The 21,285-nt window shown below is 53.5% G+C and overlaps 1 protein-coding gene across 7 annotated transcripts in view; it reads left to right on the top strand.

Moving 5' to 3' along the window:
* Window positions 1–20,924, top strand: part of SDCCAG8 (SHH signaling and ciliogenesis regulator SDCCAG8) — a 245,777-nt gene extending 224,853 nt beyond the window's left edge. For 4 of the 7 annotated variants that reach the window (XM_078440951.2, XM_078440950.2, XM_078440952.2 and 1 more), the window contains 2 exons: window positions 10,267–10,393; window positions 20,586–20,924. In XM_078440951.2, the coding sequence (XP_078297077.2) occupies window positions 10,267–10,393; window positions 20,586–20,615 (157 nt within the window). In that variant the 3' untranslated portion in view covers window positions 20,616–20,924. Of the gene's footprint in view, window positions 1–10,266; window positions 10,394–15,611; window positions 16,875–20,585 lie in introns of those variants that run through there. The other 3 variants (XM_078440948.2, XR_013553167.2, XM_078440949.2) reach the window with 3 other exon arrangements.
* Window positions 20,925–21,285: the final 361 nt, after the last annotated feature.

Below are 21,285 nucleotides of genomic sequence, written 5' to 3'. Positions count from 1 at the left end.
TACCCGACTGAGCCACCAGGCGCCCCCCAAATAAATGCTTTTTAACAAGGGGATGCTTCCACTGAGGTTTAGGTAGAGGGTGGTAGGAGAGGCATCTGGGGTGCTCTGCTGGTGCTGCTAAATGGCCTCGAGCCGCATGTGGCCTGGACTCTCCTCTGCAGCAATCGTGAGACCCGACCGTCTTCATCCCTCCGTCCCGTTCCCTGTTGCACAGTGGGGCTGTGCTCCCCATGACTGCTTTTGCCTTAACGAGAGCGGGCTACAGGTGACCGTGGCTGGAGGCAAACCGTCTCCTAGGTTCTTTAGAGTTTAAGGTTCCTGACGCGTCGGCTCCTGCCCCTCCTGTTCCTGGTTGCAGGATCCTTTCTCCCTGCCAGGCCCTCCGAGGGGATCAGGAGCTCAGCCCGTGTCACATGGCACTTTCTCTCTCGGATGACAAGGCAGTGATGCAGCAGATGTTCTCAGTGTTCTGTGCCGAAGCTGAGGCTCATTTCCAGCCTGTCTTAAGCAGCTGGTCTGTGAGAGCGCCAGGTGACACCACCCGAGGCCTCGGGGGTGCGGCGGCCTGGGGAGCTGGCCCCCAGCAAGCTCCCCAAATGAGTCTCTGGAGCCCTGGGCCTCCCGCATCTGCGTCCTTTGTGCCAGCACCAGTCCGGACTAGGTTGGCATCCAGACTGAGGAGTCTGCAAACCGGTCGGGGACGAGATAACAGAAACGGGGCTTCTAAACTTTTAGGGCAATCGGTGCAGGAGTGTTTTTATTGTCTTTCGCAGAACTATCAGTCCGCAGTGGAGTGCAGTTAAAAAGGAACAAGAGCAAAGCCAGAACTGGCGATCCCCCTGAGCCGGGTGGAGGAGTACTGGCCCAGGGGCTCCCCCACCCCGGCCTCAGAGAATGACTGTGCCTCCAGCCCCCACTAGGTCCCCCAGTGGGTCACCTTTCTCAAGATCCTTGCCTAAAATCCTTTTTTTTTTCTTTTTTAAGTATGAAATAGAAGGCCTTTTTCAAAAGGATTCTAAGATGCTTCCAAGAACACTGGATTTGGAGTCAAGAAACATGGGTTTCATTCTTAGATTTACTACACACAAGCTGTGTGACCACCGGCCACAGGTTCACCATAATGGGCTGGACTGGATGACCTCTGAGGTGCCCCTCAGCTCTCACATGACTTCATCAGGTGCTCCTTTTGCAGAGAAGAGCAGGGGTCTCTCCCTCAATCGCTGCCCCTAAGCAGCGCCTGCCCCCCGCCTATGCTGATTGGAAATTTAAGAGAATGAAAAATTAAAGGGTGCAGGAACATACACCTCCTTTGCTGGAAAGGTCAACTCTCCCCAGGATGGCACAATCTTTAGAATGAACGACTCAATTACGATCACTGTCGAACAGGTTGGATTTGGGCAAAGGAAATTAAAAGGCAGAGCAGCCATTGAAACTGCCTTCATGTTCTATGCGAGGATAACCGGCCGGAATGTGTTCCAGATGCCTAAGCACGTGGCTTATTCTCGCTGACACTGTATGACGTTAATGAGATGGGATTACGTAAACTGTGGCGAGCGATGTTCAGGTATTGGAGAAAAGCGTACAACTTTAATATGGCTTATTCGCTGAAATTAACTCCCTAGAGCAAGTTTTCAGGGTAATTGGGCTTTGGAACTTCAACTTGGGCAACCCGTGTTATTAGGACTAGAGTGGACCGCAGGGTTTGAGGATGGGAACACAGATTGTATGGTCACAGCGCCATGGACGCGTGGAGCTGGAAGAGAAGGCTATCATCCTGCAGCCCCGGGGCCAGCAAACCTTCTTTCCAAAGGGTCAGGCTGTCAACATTTTAGGCTCAGTTGCAGCTCCTCAACTGGGCTGTTACAGGGCAAAGCAGTCATAGACAATATGGGAAGGAGGAGCGTAGCTGTGTTTCAGTCAGTGTATTTCAGGGCTGAAACTGAACGTCATGGAGCATTCACATCAAAGTATTCTTTTTCTTTTTTTTTTTTTACATTTGTCATTCGGAAATAGAAAAAGCATCCTTAGCTTGCAGACTGTGCAAAAACAGGCAGTGGTCCAGGGTGGGGTGTGGCCTGGGGGTGTGAAGTGTGCTGACCCCTGCTCCTAGCTTATTGTCTCATTTCACATGTGAGGAAACTGACACTCAATGTGACCACGTTGCTTTGCTTAACTTATGACTGACGTCCAAGCCTGGGAGTAGACCATGATAGTTTTCGTTTGGACAGTTGGCTGTTTTGAGGATCAGAGTTGGAGCCAGGGGGAGAAATTTTTCTCCAGCAGAACTCATGTTGTATGTGTGACTAGTATTGTGAATTATCTCATGCCAGGGGTTCTTACCCTTGAGAATGTACCAGAATCACCCAGAGGGCTTAGGAAAACATACACCGCTGGGCCCCACCGTCCCCGGAGTTGCTGATTCAGGAGGTCTGGAGTTATTGTTTTCTCAGTTTTAGAAATGGAGAACCTGAGGTTGACTGAGACCAAGCCTCTCGCCCCAGCGGAATAGGTAGTTCGTGGTAGGATTTTGAAGCCATGTCTGAACATCCAAGTACAGCTGGCACTCATGCATCTGTTCTGGGATCTTTTAAGTTAGTGGCGAATTTCGATAGCATACTTCAAATTATTTAATGTATATTTTATGCCCTTTCAAAGTTATTACATCTGAAGGCATGCTTATACTATAGACAAGAAATTACAGGTCTCTTTGGTGTAAATAGTGTCCATTGGAAAGTAGTTTGTTCATTCTGATGTATTTACCCAGCACAGTCTATATGGCAGGCACCTTGCTGAGTGCTGGAGATGGAGAGATGAACAAGACCCCATTCCTGTCTTCTGGGAACCCGAGTTCAGTGACAGTGGCAGACAAGCCACGACTGAGAACAGGACCGTAGCGGGGTAACCAGGGCAGCTGGCTGCGGAAAGAGGGGATAGTTTAGGAACCAGTCTCCAGAGCCGGGCGTCTGAGCCCTGTGGACGGAAAGGGCAAGGGAGGAGGTGGCAAGGCGGCCTCAGAGCCAGGCGACCAGAGGTGGGCCCGCCCACAAGAGAGACACACACAGCGAGGAGCAGGCCACTGTGACCCAGTCATCCTGGCTCTTACCCCTGCTGGTGGCCTGAGTTAGGAGGGCAGCGACCGACTTCTGTGCCTCCCTTTTCTCCTGCCCCCGACGATGCGGACGAGAGTAATACCTACCGCTTGCTCTTGTTAGGGGGACCACTCCCTGGGAACAGTAGAGACGTGATTGCATATTTTACAGTCAAGCATTTGCACTTTTTACATCCATATGTTGGTTGAAAAATGTTCATTTCCATGACGAGGCCCCTGTCCCTGTGAAATTGTGGGTCTGAGCATTTGAGAATACTTCTCTAAGAAGGGGAGGCACGTCTTTACTGTAGCCAGAGTGATCAAAGGAAGGGGTTCTGGTCTGAAAACATTTTAGGTTAAAAGACATTTGCCCTCCTTCCCAAACCAAAGGCAAAACAACACAAAAAGAGAAAGGAAAAAAAAAAAAAAAACCCAAACAAAAAAAACACCCCACAGTAGTCAGTAGGAAGCTCCTGGGTGAAACTATTGAGCGAAACTCAAACCTCTAATCAAGAACACATACATTTATGGGGACATCGGCCCCCTCTGGAGGAAGAAGGGGGCCGGCCTGGAGAAAACCACATGGGAAAGCAGCCCCATGGTGTTGGTACCAGGTTCACAAGTGTTCATTTGGTTATTATACCTCATAGCGTATTTATACACTGCATATATTTTGTATGTATCACATACAACATAAAAAAATTTAAATATATGTATTCACTCGCTTTCACAGTATTCATGGCAAACGAGTGTCTGAAGCACAGGACCAGAGCTGGCAGCTTGCACCGCTTCTGTTTTGCATAAGAGATTGTACCCAGCCCACTCAGCTCCTATAAAGTTGTTTTGTATTTTATCACTTGCTCCATCTTATCCTGAAGTCTTGCATATTTAAAAAAAAAAAAAAAAATGCTGGTTCTGATCATGGCTGCGGGTGTGGCACAGGGGATCGTCCAGGCCCAGCGTGGGTACAAGCCACCCATATCCGATCTGCATCCTGGGCTTCAGAAACCCAGGCCCGCTTGTTCCGATGGCAGCTGTGGCCCCACCCGCCTGTACCTCCCCGGAGCCTTTGCACCTCGAGCCCGTGCCCCTGTTGACGGCTCTTCTCCCTCGACAGGCCTGCTTCTGCCCAGTGGCGGTGGCTGGGCACCGGCAGGTCCGTAAGGAAACGGGCCTGGCCCCGGCTGTCAGGATGGAGAGCCCAGCCTGGGGCGCAGAGTGGCCCGGAGGGGCCCTTCCTCGCTGCCCTCAAGGGCAGGAGAGCACCAGCTGCCTCACGGGGAGGCCCGGCCTGGCCGTGGCTCCGCTGGGTGCCATGACAGCACAGTGCAGATGCCAAGTGTGTCCCGGGGGCACCTGGCAGGAGCGGAATGGGTGCCCGGTCCAGAGATGAGAGGCAGGCACTGGGTATGGACGTACAAGTTAGGAACCGGGCTCCGAAATCTGTGCCCGCGTGGGGAGCCCGTGTGTGGCTTGCAGGCTGTCGGGGGCCCCTTCTCACCGGAGGGGCTGCTGCCGAGGCAGACTCCAGAGCAGGCCTGGTGAGGGCCGCTCCACTCCCTCCTCCAGTTACGTCGTGCCTTGCGCAGGAAGCAACCCAAAACAGGGGACCCAGACAGAACGAGAAACTGCAGCCTCTCAGGCCGTGAAGCTGAGACGTGAGCGTTGAGAATGCTCAGCCCTGTGAAGATCCGGGGGGAGGGAGGGTCCCGTTCCAGGACCAGGGGACCTCCAGGGCCAAGAACATGAGAGGTAAAGCAGCAGGGTATGTGGGTGGCTGGAGTGCACGAGTCCCACAGGGCCGGGAAGGGCGAGATCATCCAAAGGGGAAGGAAGTCAGGGCGTCCAGGTCTCCGTGAGAAGGTGCGCCCTGTGCCCGGCCCTTGGGTGCCGGCTCCCCCACAACCATGCTGTCGCCTGGCTTCTTTTCTCAACAAACATGTGTGCCCTCTAACTGAGGCAGAGTGTGAAGGCTGCTGGGCAGGGGCTTCCCCTGCTCATCTCTCTGCCCTCTTGCCTCGGGGAGGAGGGTCCCAGTCTCTGCCGAGGGTGCCTTTCCGCCTTGGGAAGCCTGGTTCTCTTTGCCTTGGGAATTCCCTCCTCTCCTGCGGTCCTCCGGCCACTGCCTCGAGCCCCTTCCATCCTCTGCGTCCCTCTTGCTCCCTTGTCCTCAGCGAAGCCCCTCTTCAGAATAGTCTCCCCTCTTCCATCCTTATAATCAGGCTTCCACCACGCCTCCCTACTGATAGGGCAGGCAGCCGTGGCCGGGCACGTCCACAGCGTGTTCCACAGCCAAGTGGCATCTCACACAAAGACCCCCCCACTTCCTCCCAGAAAGCCCCTTTTCCCCTAAGCTCCAGGTCTCCTCTCCTGGCTCCCCTCCTTCTGTCCCCGTCTTCTGTCCCCATGGCTTGCTATGGCTTGCTGGCTCCCTGTCCTCTGCTAGCCTGTAAAATGTGGCTGATCCCCAAGGCCCTGCCCTGGCCCTGCTCCCTCACTGCTGTACGTGTGCTTAGCCAGGAAGCTCATAGGGGGCTTATTTATTTTGAGAGAGGGGGAGGGAGAGAGAATCCCAAGGAGGCAGTGTGCTGTCAGTGCGGAGCCCCACGTGGGGCTGGAACCCACAAACCATGAGCTCATGACCTGAGCCAAAATCAAGAGTCAGACGCTTAACCGACTGAGCCACCCAATACCTGTATTTTTAACAAACGTGAAAGTCTCTGCCAGGCTTCCCTGGGTGAATCTTGCCCCAAGTTCATGGCCTCGCCTCTCAGCAGGTTTGGCCAGCACAACCAGAGATCCAGCCAGAGCTGTCCCAGGTGCCGGGCCCCAACTGCTGGATGGGTGGGTGTCTCACAGGTGCCTCACCCTGGCCCCAGAACTCCCACTCCAGGCCTGCCCTTCCTCCCATCCTCTCTTTCCCGGTGAAGGACACCACCATTATTTGGACGACCAGGTCCGTATCTGTTAGTTTGGCTGCAGAGCTGGCTGGGACCAGCCTTACCCCTGTGAGCAGCCTGCAGACTGTGGGCCAGCCACACTGCCCAGCTCACAGTTCCAGACAGCATGGCCTTTGCAGCCTCTCTTCTCATGGGGGGCTCCCTGCCCCTCCCAGACACCCCCATTCTTTTCACGTCCTGACATACTGGCGGAGTGGCTCGAACCAGCCGTGTATCTTTCTGTGCCTGGGTTTCCTCATTCTTAAAGTGGGGATAATGAGTTTCTGCCCGCGGGATTGTTGTAAGCACTTAGTGCAGCGCCTGGCACGTAGTTGGTGCTCCAAAGATGCTGGTCTGTTTTCCTTGATGGGCACAAGCCTCCTCTACCCCTCACTTGCCCGGTGACCACTCGCTTTCCTGCTTTCACCGGCCCCGCTTTCAGGACAGCACCTTTTCATTTTCCAGCTGGTCTCTCCGGAATTGGCCGGGAGGCCCCCTGAAGGCAGGGACCCATTGTGATTGTTGATGTATTCCCAGTATCTACCTTAGTACTCCACACTTAGATGCTTGCCAAGGGTTGGCTGGTTTCCTGAATTAACTCCATGAATCAACCATCCATTAACAATACTTAAGGACACCAGGGCACTGGGCCACCTGGGCGGCTCCATCGGTTAAGTGCCCGACTCTTGATTTTAGTTCAGGTCATGATCTCACGGTCCGTGGGATTGAGCCCCACATTGGGCTCTGCGCTGACAGCTTGGAGCCTGCTTGTGATTATTCTGTCTCACTCTCTCTCTCAAAATAAATAAATACGCTAAAAACAAAAACAAAAACACTCAGGCACTGCCTAAATGTGCCTCCAAGCTCGACCACTTTTGTATGGCTTTGTGCAAATTAATCGAACCTCTTAGCTTCAGTTTCTCATCTGTAAAATGGGAAGCTAGCACCTACCTTTTAATGGATAATCACCATGGAGGAATAAGCACAGGGCTCAGTTAACATTAGCTGTTGTCGGTGGTGGCAGCTGAACACGTGCACTTAGAAGGACAAAAATGAGAGCAACAACCAGTGTGGAAAATACAAGACAACTTTTGTGTCCTAGGACACCCCAAGGTATCTCTTCTGAGTAATGGAACATCCATGAACAGGGTATAGGTAGGGTTGTGTGGTGTTTGGGGAAGGCTGTCCCCCAAAATAACTTTTTATTGTAAAAACAATGTCTTCCCAATATTCCTAATAGGCCTTGAGAGAGCTGCTACTGAAATATATTTCAGTAACAAAATCCCTTATATCTAAAATCTAGGTAGGTTTCTTTCTTTCTTTCTTTCTTTCTTTCTTTCTTTCTTTCTTTCTTTCTTTCTGTCACCCTTTTAACAAATGTGGGTTTGGGTTTGTTGTTATTGTGGTTTTTACCTTTTCTGAGCTTGTGATTGCCTTTGTTGCTGCACATGGAGTGCCATAATAGAGGCTGACCCCGAACAACATGTCTTTTAAAGGGAAAAGCACCCCAAGGTTGACTGCGTGGAGTGTTCAAGTCGGTTCCAGCCACAAAGCTAGTGGGGGCTTCAGCCTCGTTGAGGGAGGGCTGGGCCCTCCTGAGGCCCTTACTCCCCAGATCGGTGGTCCTTCTGCTGCACAACCCAGGCAGCAGTTTCCTGCTCTGATGCCCAGTTCACACCCAGGGACTGGATTCATCCAGGCTGGGTGGGGCCTGGGCGCTCTCAGGTAATTGCCGCAGGGATCCGAAGCCTACAGTTTGCAAAAGGCTGCCAACAGAGCCTGATTTAGGTTCCGGGGGGCTCCAAAGGGGGAGAGTCTAGGCAGGAACTGGCCCCGATTCTGCTGTAAGCCAGTGTGGCCAGCCCATGGCCGGTATTTTGTGCGATGAGAGCAGGGTTTGGCTCAGCCCGGAGCTCTGGATCAGGCAGCCACCTCTTTCCAGGAGCCCAAAAACACATACTGAAGCCATCAGTCCATAGGACTGTTTTCCCATTTGATCAAAGCACAGGGCAAGGGACCACATGGAGAAAGGCCATTCTTGGCGCCTTGTTGCCTTTAAGCCTTAATGGTGTCATCTATTTATCACATGTTTCTGTTACATTTGTTTCCAGCGAGCATGAAGCCAGTGGGTTACTACCTCGCTAACTCTTGGCCTGTGGCTGTCTCCACACCCAGGACTTGATTGGAGGGGGAAAGCCACCCAAGGGTTTATACAGCTCAGCTGCTAACAATGATGCTTTTCGCCTGATTCAAACACCCAAGTGTTAGATTGTGTGCTTCTCAAGGAAAAAGGCTGCTCTCCTCTCTGCATCATCTCCGGGACCCACTCCGGTGCTGGACAGCAGAGTAGCTGCTCAAATGAGTGGTGGCTGCCTGCATCTGTCGGCTCAGTCCCGGCAGAATGCCCCTGCCTGGCGCTCACCCCCACCCCCGCCCCCAGCCCACTGGCCCGGCTTCTAGGCCGCCCTGGGATGCCCTTGCCTCCCCCAGCTGCGCCCGGTCCAGGACGCAACGCAGGGAAACTCCTGTTTGGTCTGACGCCAGTGGGGTGGTTTTGAGGCTGCTCTCAGGAGAAACTGTCTCTGTGTGACAGTGGCGGTGGGGACAGAGCGGGCTTCCCAAAGCCCCAGGTGCCCTGGCCTCACCACGATCGGAGGAAGGGTAACAGGGGCCGGGGGCATTACTGTGTATACAGAACAGGAGCAGGAAAGCACTCACACTTGGATGGAAGATCCTTGTGTTCGGTTCCGGGGACCTGGGAAGCCGATCTGGGCTGGAGCAGCTGACCCTGGCCCGGAACAGCTACAGGCTCAGGAGGAAAGAACTAAGCTCTGCCCTTGGCTCTTCCTGCTCTTTCTCCAGAACCCGCAGAAGGCTGGAGGCCAGTGGGCGGGGCATGGGCCTGTGGGCGGGGCCAGACGGCGGTCTCCAGCTCAGGGGGGGCGGGGCCGGCTTTGTGAGCATGCGCGCCCTGCTGCCTGGGCGCCCACCGGTGTTTCTCGGTTTCCCGCTCGCTCCCCGTCGCGCTTGCCGGTGTGGGAAGTAGCCCGCGGTGTGTGAAGAGGAGGGAACCGGGGTGGGGACTGGGGCAGCAAGTGTGCTGTCAGGGGCAGCTTGAACGAAGGTGCCCCCAAATCCATCCGAGGTTGTGAAGGGCGGGCGGCACGTAGGTGCCGTCTCGGAAACGGAAACGGACAGGGTTGCACGTGGCACAGGCATCCGGGAGAGTGCCAGTAATACTAGAAAGTCGTTAGGTTTCCTGGAGTGTAGTTGTACCACCTCTGAGGTTGCTGCCTCGCTGCTGGTGAGGGCGCCCTCCCACCCCTTGGTTGTGCTCAGAGCTCCCTGGACCCGCAGGAAGGTTAAGGGGGCGCCCCGACTCCGGTGTCTGCAGATTCGGAGAGGTCACTGACTCAGTGTTGGACATGTAGCTTGGAGTTTGAAATGCATCTTGAGCTTTGAAAATCCCTTTCTTGTGAAAATACAAGTTAATTTCACCGTTGGTACTTTAGTGGGTGAAGTCTGTGAGGAAGGGCGCATGACACATCCAGCTTCTTTCCAGAACAGTTGTGGGTAGTTATGCAACTCTAAATTTAATCCAAAGCCTACATTCCCAGGGGCGAGCGTGCTACTGGCTGTAGGAAGCCGTCTGTGGACAAATGAGGATAATAGTTTGAGTGAATTAGCAAGTCTGGAGAGGAGGGCCCATCAGCAGAATGACAAATTTAGGATCTTTAAAGACATCTGGTCAGCGATGCCGGAGCTCGTGATTGACTGCGTGATTAATAATGGAAAACCCTTAGTTCAGTGTTTCTGCTGTCCCTCGCCCACTTGCCCAGCCAGGGCGGGCTGTCTGCTCCAGCCTGCCAGCAACGTCTCCAGCTGAACAATGGAGGCATTTAGGCCCCTCATCTCTGACCCTGGTGAGTTTACGCTTTCAGTTTTTCTTCTACTTATCCAACTTGTCTTTGTGTTTCCTAATTGACAACTCCGTTGCAAAGGCTCTTAATGCCGGTTCACATTTGATACGATTCCGTTCCACTTAGCCCACTGCTAGCCAGCCACGGCCTCACACCTCAGGGTCGCCCTAGACTCACAGCTCTCGGTTCACCGTCTGGAGCTTACCGCAGACACAGGCAGCCATGGAACACGCCGGAGGGCTGAAGTTGGGCATGGTCCCCCTTGCTCTCTGACACCTATTGCCCCCGGGCCCTAACTCTGCGGTGGATTTCTCTGCAGGCTGAAGCAGCTGGACAAGCACAGCCAGGCCACGGCCCTTCAGCTGGTGCAGCTTCTCAACAAGCAGAATCAGCTTCTGCTGGAGAGACAGAGTCTGCAGGAAGAGGTGGGGCGTCTGAGGTCCCAGGTACTGTGCAAACCCAGCACGGGGGCGGGAGTCCTCAGGGCTGGCTCACCGGCCAGAGAACACAGCAGAATCCGCATGCAGGGCTTTTTCTCCTTCCTTTCTTCAGTGTTGCGTCTTTACAGGTGAAATGCCCAGCGATCACATTGGTCCATTAGTAACCCGGGGCGGGGTGGGGGTGGGGGGGAGGTAGTTCCTGAAGACTGTGATGGGCACGGGGCGGGGGGGACAGAGACGTGTGGGTCATGGGCCTGCCCCCTTCGGTGAGCTGCAGTCTGTGTGGGAGAACAGACCCGGCAGGCCACAGACACCACTGCCCAGGGGTGCTGGCGGTGGAAGGGTGGGGAGGGTGGTGAGCGTTCTGGAGGTGGCGGCTTTGGGCTGCCCCCGGAGGGAGGATGCGTTTGCTTTGAATCAGGTGAGGAAAGAGAGGCCGCTGGCTAGGGGGCCTCTGTGAGCAGAATGCAGGAGTCCTGTCCCAGGTCAGGTGCCTGGTGACCGAGCGAAGATTCTGAGTGTTTGCGGGCGGCCTGGCTGCGCTGCAATACAGAACGTGCCCTTGAACGAGCCTGCGAGATTGATTGTGCCTCCGTTTCGTAGATAGGGAAACTGAGGCTCCAGCAAGCCTGCCCAACTAGCAAGTAGGACACTACCAGTGTCCTATCAGAGGTTGACTACACAGCCCAGGACCTCCCTGTTGAGGTTAGCTCTGGGGCCACCAGAAGGGATGGTGGGGAAAGGGAACAGCCAGGTGAACTTGGAGTGTGGTATGAGACCTTTCTCTCCTAAATTGGTTCTCTTCCTGTCAGACAAGCTGCACTTTTTGCCCCACCGAGCAATTTGTTAGGATGATGGCCGTGGCCTGTGGGCTGGCCCTGGCCTTAGCCTTGAATTAGGATTGCAGCCAGGTGCTCTGTGAGGGCCCAGGGACGCCACACAGTGAGTGCTTGGGATGGATGATTAACGGGAAGAATGTATCTGGAGATGAAAAAGGATGGGAAACTGTCTCTCATAATTCTTTCAGAATAACCATGTGCCCGGTGGGTAGCGGGGAGCCGCTCTCCTCTGAGTGAATTTTCCCACTCGCACAGGCAGTCCCTCTCTAAGGACTCATTTCTCCAAGGTAGCAGGTGAACACCTCCAAGGCCTGGGGCTGGGGACCCGCCCGGCCACTCTGCTCCCCGTGCCGCTGACTCTGCCACACCTCATGCCACAGTCCAGGAGGTTTGCAAACAGAAAAGTGTGAGGAGCATGGGTCCTGGGGCCTGGTTCACACAGGCCAAGGCAGGATCTCTGGGAGCAGGGCCTAGGAATCTGCATTTTAAGCAGCTGGTTGGGTGATTCTGAGGGACACGGAGGTTTGAGAACCTCTCAAGTGATTGGAGGCAGAAAGAACAGAGCAGGATTCCAGACTGTGCCAGTGTCGTGAGGCTCAGAACAAGTCACTGGAGTCTCTTCTGAGTCTCAGTTTCCACATGTGCCAGGGATGGGGTGGGGGGGGGGGGGGTGTGTGTCACATCAGCCTGACTCAAAAGGGATGTCAGAAGTGTTCAGTGAGGGGCGCCTGGGTGGCGCAGTCGGTTAAGCGTCCGACTTCAGCCAGGTCACGATCTCGCGGTCCGTGAGTTCGAGCCCCGCGTCAGGCTCTGGGCTGATGGCTCGGAGCCTGGAGCCTGTTTCTGATTCTGTGTCTCCCTCTCTCTCTGCCCCTCCCCCGTTCATGCTCTGTCTCTCTCTGTCCCAAAAATAAATAAAAAAAAACGTTGAAAAAAAAAAAAAAAAAAAAAAAAAAAAAAAAAAGAAGTGTTCAGTGAGTGCAGCCCTGAGGTGCACGGCAGAACCTCTTGCACATAGTAGGTCCAAGAAACGTCTAGGCTTTCCCCTTCCCCTCCCTTCGCAAGACTGGAGAAGGCCCAGAAGAAGCCCAGGGAAAGCCAGGGAGGGGGCTGGCAGCGCTGTGCCCACTGCGCCCCGCGCTTCTCAGACGTGCTCAGGCCCTTCCTGCTGCCCCCCGCCCCACACACACACACGCTGAGCTGGGCCCAACCTAACTGTCTGGGTGCGTCCCACAGGAGGCCCTGTGTGGCACCAGCCAAGGGTTGAGGCCACTGGCTGTCAGGCAGGTGATGGGGCTCCCGCCACACGCGGTAGAGGAACAGGGACTCCTAGCAGGAGTGAATCCTTTGGCTCTAGAAGCCAAGAGCCACTTCAGGACGCACATTGTGGGGAGTGTTCGGTACAAGCTCCGAGCACATGGCAGCTTCTGGACCAGATCGTTACCGGGTAGGGTTTCCCTTTTAACTCCCCATCTGCCTACCTTACAACCACTCAGATCTTAACATGGACCATCAATGCTTGAAACCTCTTCCAGGGCTTCAAAAACCTAATTACCAAATGGATTGCAAAATTTTCATAAAATGCATTTAAAAAAAAAAAACAAAAAAAAAACGAACAACCCAAACCTCAAAAAATTCTCAGAAAACCGAGCTGGTCTTTCTTCTTTTGGCTGAAGCAACAGAGATGCTTTGACCGTCCTGAGTTATCTGATACCAGCCATCTGGCTCATCTCTAAAGGGGTCTTTCAGATTCACAGAGTGCATTTGGAGTTATTTTAATATGAACATGACAAAAGGAATTTCATAGAGGGAGTCCTGGCTTTCGGTAGCAAACACTAGTGTTCAAAGAAGAGGCAGGGGTCCAGTTTTGCAAGCTCTCTGCTGAATATCTAAGCTGAAGGCTTACTCTTTCTACCCAAGTGTGGCATTAGACCCACTTGAGCCATGGAGTAAGCTGGAATTGTGAGGTTAGCCTCCAAGTCTTGACATGAACAAGGCCGCTGTGTGCCCCCAGCAGGGACATCAGAGGACACTGCCTGCTGACGGTTCTGGAGGGTTCGGCCACAGTTCCTGTCTTCCTGGAGAGACTGGTTCATCTCTGGGTTGGAGATGGCTTTGCTAAAGGCTTCCATTTTCTCAGCCTGGATAACTTAAGCATAATGACTTAATTTTGTATGTCACACTCTAAAAATCTCTGTCCACTCAGAACCCCAAAGAGAATGGAGATTTCCTGGCCACCCCGAAGCTGAGTCCCCTCCCTCTGATCTGCTCCCATGTACTGAGTCCTGGGCCCTGGAGCAGGTGACAGGGCTCGGGTTGGCCTGTGGCCTCTGACAGGAAACAGCTAAGCCTGTTTAAAAGGCTCTAGTATCCTAAATCACTTCTGCTTAAGTTCTGGAACATGGGCAGTGTCTGCATAGGGAGCTGGTCACAGTCGTAACCAGGCTGCAGTGACATTTCTACCCATGAGGATTCCCATCTTCCCCTCAAACGCTGCTATGGTGCAGGGAGCCAGTCTAGTGCGGAGTGCGGGGCACGGGGCACAGGGTGCTGACCACTAATCTGCCTTGATCTTAGTGTGACTAAAAACGTTGGCTTGATTACTCTCCTGCCTCACTCTGCAGGTGGGGGACTTCTAGAAAATGTCTTAAAAATTTGTTTTAATGTTTATTTTGAGAAAGAGAGGGAGAGAGAGAGATTATAAGTGGGGGAGGGGCAGAGAGAGAGAGAGAGAGAGAGAGAGAGGGAGACACAGAATCTGAAGCAGGCTCCAGGCTCCGAGCTGTCAGCACAGAGCCGGATGCGGGGCTTGAACTCACGAACCGCGAAATCAGGCTCGAACTCATGAACCTCGAGATGATGACCTGAGCCGAGGTCCGGATGTTTAACCGACTGAGCCGCTCAGGCACCCCTAGCAAAGGGCTTTTGTTAAAATGTCTTGAAATGGCTGTGCTGGTCAGTGTGGAGAAACAGAGCCTGAAGACGGTCACCCAGCCTGACTGCAAACAGGGCCCCATATCATCTCCCCAGGCACAGCAAGTGGCTTCATTACAGGCGAGGCTGGGCATATGCCCTCCGGCCTCTTCTTTGGGGAGAGAGACCGTGGTAGGGGTAGCATGGGGGTGATGTCCAGATGAGGAAGCTGGGCCCCAGGGGTGGGCAGCTGGGACCAGGGTCGGTAGTCTGTGACCCAGTGCCCGGGGCTCTAACATCTGGCCAGGGAGGGAGATGCCAGCTAGTGAGAAAATCAGAGTCTTTTCTTGGGGAGGATTGTCCATTCAGAGGATGGTTTTATACACCAGGAGTTTGTTTATATACTCATTGGGCAACAACTCGGGGTTCAGCAGATTTGTGTTTTCTGGTCCCCGCCACCTTTGCCACGCACGACCTGTAGGGCTCCATCCTCAGTGCTCAGGGGGCACCCTTTCGTCCCTGCAGTTGAGGCGCTTGTGCGCAGGACACATCCTGAGACTGACTTATCGGTGATTAATCAGTTGGCCCTGTGACTTTGGAGTATTCTTGGCAGTGAATTGACTTTCTACTCTGATTCGAACTTGTGCACGGATCTAGCAGCCATATGTGGTTATATTCAGAATCATGGACATTATCTCGTTCCACCAAAGGACCCAAGCAAGAGGGCTGAACCCAGATGAGGGGCAGGGTGAGGCCCCTTTGTTGACCTGATGCAAGGGCAGGATGGCCTCAGAAATGTCAGCATGGCCCAGGGCTGCCAGGCTGGGGTCCAGCTGAGGAGGGGGTGCCCGCGGCTTGCCCAGGATGGGACCCGGAGGTGTGTGTGGGATGGCAGGGGTCCTTCCCCAGTCCTGGGGGCTTCGCCCGGCTCACGTGGGTGTCTTCCTGGAGTTGGCTACCTGCAGGACAGATGGTGCCTGGATAGAACAGCAAATACACTGAATAAAATAAATTAAAAAAGCCTCCTCCTGAACCAAGATTTTTTTGGAAAGAATTCTAAATAGATGAAAACAAACAATTTGATTTCAACCAAATTGTTGTTTTTTTGTTTTTATCCTGATTTTCACCCGAATTGTCAGTCTCAAAAATAAACACTGATACATTCCCAGAAAATATTTTTCAAATAAAAACTGACTCTGTTAAAGTTTGCCCTGATTCTTTCAAAACTGTGTACAAGACACTGTCAACCAAAGTGACTTGCATATTTTTTTAAATACACTTGAACATATGCAGCTAAAATGTCATTAACTCCCTGCTGCCTGAGTGTTTTTCAAGAGTGACACGAGACCCCGGTGTCTGTTTCTGACATACGGGTCTTGCGACCCTCAGGGAAACTTCCCCAAGCAACTCAAATCACCGAGTTTAACTTCCGTTTTGTGTTTTTGTTTTTTATTTTTTTTTTTTCACTGAAGGCCCACGTGTGATTAATGTTGAAAAGCACATAAGGCTTCACTGAAGACAGACCTGCTATTCTGTTAACAGCTCACTTTGTCCGTGACTGAATGTCGGAGTAGGACGCATGGAAGAAAAATAAATCGAATTTTCTGCTGCTGCAGACACACTTGCTCCACTTATTGCTTCCTGAGTCAGTACATTTTGCAATAGAAATTCACAATCAAGATTTTAAAGGGAGCTAAATATTTTAATCCAATCAGACAAGTGAACAAAACACTGAATATTACATGGAGCAGAGAGAAGTGGTTCTTGCCTTTAAAAGACTGCAATCCCGTCACATTACAACCCCAAATGTCAGTGTTGTCTTTATTTCTAACGCTTTCAAACACGAGGCAGCCAGAGGCTCCACTCTCTGCTGTTGGTGACACTGTCTGTCCTTTGGGAATTCGTAAAGTCTATTTACCATGGAAACATGGTTCCTATAAAACACAGACACCTGCCCATGTGCAAAGAAAGTTCTCATGACTTGCGGGATTCCAGGAAGCTGGAAGATGACAAAGTCGGACGGCATGAGGCATGGGACTCCTGCGTCGTCGGAGCTCTGGAGAGGGGAGGGGCGTCCTGGCAGTCTGACCCCTGTGGCCAACTCACCGGGCTCCCCGGTTCCCCACCCCGCCATGCCACGCGTCCCAGGCCCAGCTTGAGATGCTGTTTTCCGGAAAGCCAAGGATTCCTCCTCGGCCCACCTCCGTTCTGCAAGGAAGCTCTTCCTGCCTCTACCTTTTCCTTTCTCTGGCTTCTACAGCCCCTTCCCTCTGTGGGGCCCAGAGGCAGAGAGCCAGGCCGATGGTCTAGGGAAGCCGGGACTCTGACCTCTGCCTGCACAGGCCTGTCATTGTCAGGGGCTCGGCGGACTGCCCGGTGTGCGGGCGACCCGGCTTTGCAGCTGCCGACCACCGGGTTCTGGGGTGCCGGAGCCGGGGGACGAGGCAGGGTTGGGGTCACTTTGCTGGACTCTGCTGACCTGGAGGCAGTCCATCGAGGGCCCCGTGGGTTGGGGGAAGGCTCACCTCTGTGGCCCTCCTGGCCACGTTCCACGACGTTCTGCGGAGGACTGGTGAGGGCACCCTCCTCCTGAGCAAATCGGTGGCCTCCCGCAGCTCGAGTAGCTTGGGAGTGCCAGCTGGCCTCCCAGATCTGACTTCTACTTGATCCCACAGACAGCACACCTGGTGGCTTCTGTGCTGCTTCGCTGGGCAGGTCACAAGAGCATTAACAGGCCTGGACTTCGAGGTCCAGCTGCCGAGGTTCAAATCTCAGCTCTGTACCACTTGGGGTAAAATGTTTAGCTTTCATATCATTCAGGTCCTGCTCAAAAGCAAAACCAAAACCAAAAAACAAACAGAAAACCTTAATAACAGAACCAGCTTCCCTTGAAGAGGCAGCCCCCGCATCACCCGGCTCCCACACAGGTGACCATGAAGCCGGCCGGGTTGGCGGAGATCACGGTTGGCAAGACAGGGCCACTGGATCAATCATTCGGCATCCTTTCTGTCCAGACAGAAAAATCAGGCCCAGGGAGATGAAGTGCACGGAACTGGGAAGTGAACGGCAGGGAAAAAACTTCTTGAGAAAGTGGTATTCAGGCCCTGGGCCGCAGGCTGCATGGAGGGGGTGGGTGTCCATCCGACTCTCCCGGGGCAGAGCCTGCAGTCAGGCCCTGGCTCTCCAGCAGTAGGTACTGGTGGCTTCTCTGGACCTCAGGACAAGGCTCTAAAATGCCCCCAGCTAGAGGTGGGGAAGGGACTCTCCTCTCTCTGGCTAAAAATAGATGCTTTCTTGCCAGAGGCACAAGGAACAGGACTTTTTTTTTTTTGTTAATGTTTATTTTTGAGAGAGAGCAGGGGCGGGCAAAGAAAGAGGGACAGAGGGTCTGAAGTTGGCTTTGCAGTCAGATGCGGGGCTCGAACTCACAAACCGTCAGATCACGACCTGAACCCAAGTCGGACACTTCCCCGACTGAGCCACCCAGGCTCCCCAAACAGGACCGTTTTTTGACTTGGCCACACTGACACAGAGAATGTGAAAATGAGTGAGGCCGGTGGGGGGGCACTAGTGAGAGGTGGAGTCCACAGAGAAGGGATGCAGAGGGAAACTTGGGTCGGGCTGAGGCTGAGCAGGCATGTTCTGTGAGCCGGGATGAGGTGGGCTGTGTGCTTCCGGGTCACAGGCTTGGGAACAAGGCGGCAGAAAAGGCTCTGCTCAACCCCACGGCATGGTTGCCTGGGGAACAATTCAAGTCACCCAGAGAGACTCATTTTTTAAAGTCAAAACTTCAGAAATAAACACAAAGGTCAGGGTTTATGGAGAGAAGGCTCTCGTAGGATTTAAAATGAGAACAAAGGAAATGGGCTAGCAGTAGCAGGCATGTAGACGGGGGAGGGGGGAGCGTTTATGTCATCTGTGGACAGTGTTCTAGAAGAGCAGGTGCCAGGGTACCCTGTGGGCCTTCCTCTGTCTTGGAGGGCAGCCATGGACACGGCCGATGTGGCCACACCGCCCAGGCATGCCACGGCAAGGGGCCTTGGTGACAAGTTGAGAGGCAGAGGTCTGGGAGAAGGTGGCCGAGGGCTCAAGCCACAGTTGGAGCCAGCTAATGTCCCACGGGCATGTGCATCCTCATTGTCCCTTACAGCCAGGCCCGGATCGTGGTGGTGAGGACCATGGACCCAGCTTTCTGGAAGTCAGCAAGGCTAATCTCCCTAAGAGGTGATGGCAGACGAGCAGGATTTGGGCAGTAACTAATGCTTCTCAGTCTCTGGACATGCTGCGGGATGGGGGAGGTACCGAGAACTGTTCTTTACTGAAGATCCAGCAAACTGAGGGTGACACTTGAGTGGGGAATTAGAGACCGAGTGGTGATGTCATCGGCTGAATTAGTCATTCTGATATTTACTGAATGCTTGCCATGGGCAGGGCAGCCGTGGGCACTGGGGATGGAGAGTGAAAGGCAAGCACCATAATGGGAAAGTCAGGACAGGCTTTGCATCAGGACCAAATAAAATACCAAACCAGCGAAGAAATAGTGACAGGCGATTTGCTCCAGGGAGAGAGACCGTTCACGTCGGGGACCTCACATCTGCTCCGACAGGGCCCCACGGGGCCATGGTGGCCGGTTCCCAGGCAGAGGCCCGAGTGCCAAGAGGGGACGAGTCGGGCAGGAAGTTACTAGATGGGCCTGGGGCACAGGCACTAGGAAGACTCATAACGAGAGGTGCCAGTTTCCTGGAGCTTGGTTTAAAAAAATTCCCGCGACACCTTTCCTTTCTACTTCAGGTCTTAACCACTACTCTACCGTGCGAGTCGCGGGCGTGTGTCTTCTACCCCAAGTTCCGCTCCATTTGCGATATGCCTGTCGTGGTTTCTGCTTATGCTTGCACTGAGACGTTCCTGGAGTCTCTGAAGTTAGGAAGCGCCCGGCCCGCAGCCTGCAGTCCCTGGGTGGTGCCACACCAGGTCAGCTCCGTCCAGACTGGACAGCATCAGGTCTGGATGGAGACCCCACGTGATGGTCCACTGAGTGGGTGGCAGCCCCCGGGCTGAGTGTGTCGCTGGGGGTGGAAAGGAGCCCTTTCTGCAAGGGCTCTGGGGCAGTGGACTCCTGCTGGCCTGCTCTGGAGAGCCCAGAAGCCCCCCGGGGCCCTAAGGAAGAGGGCCCCTGAGCCCCAGCCCCCCACCCAGGGCTGCACACACACACTGAGTGCTTCCTCACCATGCCGCGGCCCCCGCCGTGTGTACAGAGCCCGGTGGGCCGCACATGTGACATCCTAATTCCCCGTCTCCTCACAGACTTGCTCCCTGGAAAGGCATCATCAGTGTCACGCTGAGAAACCTACCTGACACGTACACGTTACCTTTTTGCGTTTTTTGAAAGAGACGACAGGCGGATTTTCCTAGTTCTCATGCGTGAATTCTGGTCTTTCACTCACTGTCCTGTCTCGGAAACCCTCGAGTAATTGTGACCGAAACTGGGTTCCCAGGAGCCCCCCACCCTGATTCTAGCTCAGGAAATCTGAGAGTGCAGAGGGCGTGCAGAGCCCGAGGCCCACGGGTCTGTCTTTCTGGAAGGTGGTTTCCAGCCACACAGACCAGACTGCCTGCCCTCCTAGGGACCTCACTCCTCGAGGTCAAGGACTGCCTTACTCATCTTCCCACGTGGTGCAGGGTGGGTGTGCCCTGTTCTGTGGAGCAGGACCATCTGCAGTGGTTTCTGGCACCACTTCCGGACATGGTTTACGCTAACCTGAGCGGCCCCGTTGCCGGCCAGGGCAGACGAGAGGCTTCTCCGCATCCCTAACTTGTGCCTCCCTCAACCCGATTTTCAGGAGCTAGCTTTGAAACATTTATTCCTGCTCAAAACTAAGGCCAGATACACCGAATTCCCTCTTCCAGTGCGTGGGAGGTGGTTTCCACGGGGGAAAAAGTGGGTGTGTGCGTGATAATAAATTGTCTGCAGCTGGAAATTTGGAGGTTTTAGCTCGTTTTGATTTCACTAGGAATTTCTTAGGGACACTCGGCCTACATCCTGTTTTTTGTTCTGCTTTACCAGCTGTAACGTCTGAGCAGTTCTCAGTAAACAGATTCTGGCATGAATCAGGGTCTCCTTTCCTGGGCAGAGAAGTGGTGGCCCTCCAGCCACGTCCCGTCATCAGACTGCCTTACTCCCAAGACAGATGCCTGCAGTACAGATGTGTTCAGATTTAAGGCCGTAAAACAAAATGGGTTCCCTTCAGTTCCTGTCTGACAGGGGCTGTGATCCAAGGTCAGGGGGAGTAACAAGATTTTCGTGCAGTTGGTCATGTACAATTTCTCTATTTTTAGCAAAAGAATGTCTTCCTCCTTAGAAGAGGCACCTGCACCAGCGAGAAGACAAATCACAGTGAAGAACGTGATCTATTTAAACTTACTTTTTATTATCATTTTTTTTCCAGTTACCCAGCATGCCACAATCTGATTGCTGACCTGGATGAAACAGAGTGAAATAAATGGTTTACAAAGAGATATTTACATTCATCTGATTTGTTCGTGAGATGCCACAGAGCACCACGACCTTCCCGGTGGCCGGCGCCCCGGACGGCAGCAGGCGGCCAGGTCAGCCGCGTCTACTGCCCAGCGGTGCCCGTGTGGCCAGGCCCCGCGCCGGACCAGGAGACCTCCTGCAGTTATGTTTGCAGAAATGGCTTGAAGTTAACTGTGTTCTGATAAATCTGCTCATTTGTATCCTGTTACACATGTGAATTTCAATAAATGAACTTTTTTAAAGACCTGAATTGAAGCGTTTCCTTTTTACCTTGTAGTGATGAACGAAACACACCAAAAAGGCACATATTTTAACTAGGCCAAAGGGCATTAAGGACCAGACTTTCTTCCTGCCACTCACGTTTCTCTCCCTCCTCATGAGCTAGACACCGTCCTTCCGCTTCTTAACGCTCTGAATCAACATCTCGTAAGGCTCCATCGTTTACCATCCTGCTAATCTGTGCACAGTCAGGAGACGCCAGGAAGCGCTGTTCTCCTGTCCGCTCCGTCAACAAGAACAGACAAGAACGCGTCTTCGGCTTGGCGGTTTGGGTTTCTTCTTCAGTGTGCGGTTTGAGAGGAGCCTGAAAATGTACTTCCTGAAGTGACACA

The sequence above is a fragment of the Panthera onca genome, chromosome F1, assembly GCF_046562875.1.
Source record: "Panthera onca isolate mPanOnc1 chromosome F1, mPanOnc1 haplotype 2, whole genome shotgun sequence".
NCBI lineage: Eukaryota > Metazoa > Chordata > Mammalia > Carnivora > Felidae > Panthera > Panthera onca.
This window is presented reverse-complemented; position numbering and strand designations above follow the sequence as displayed.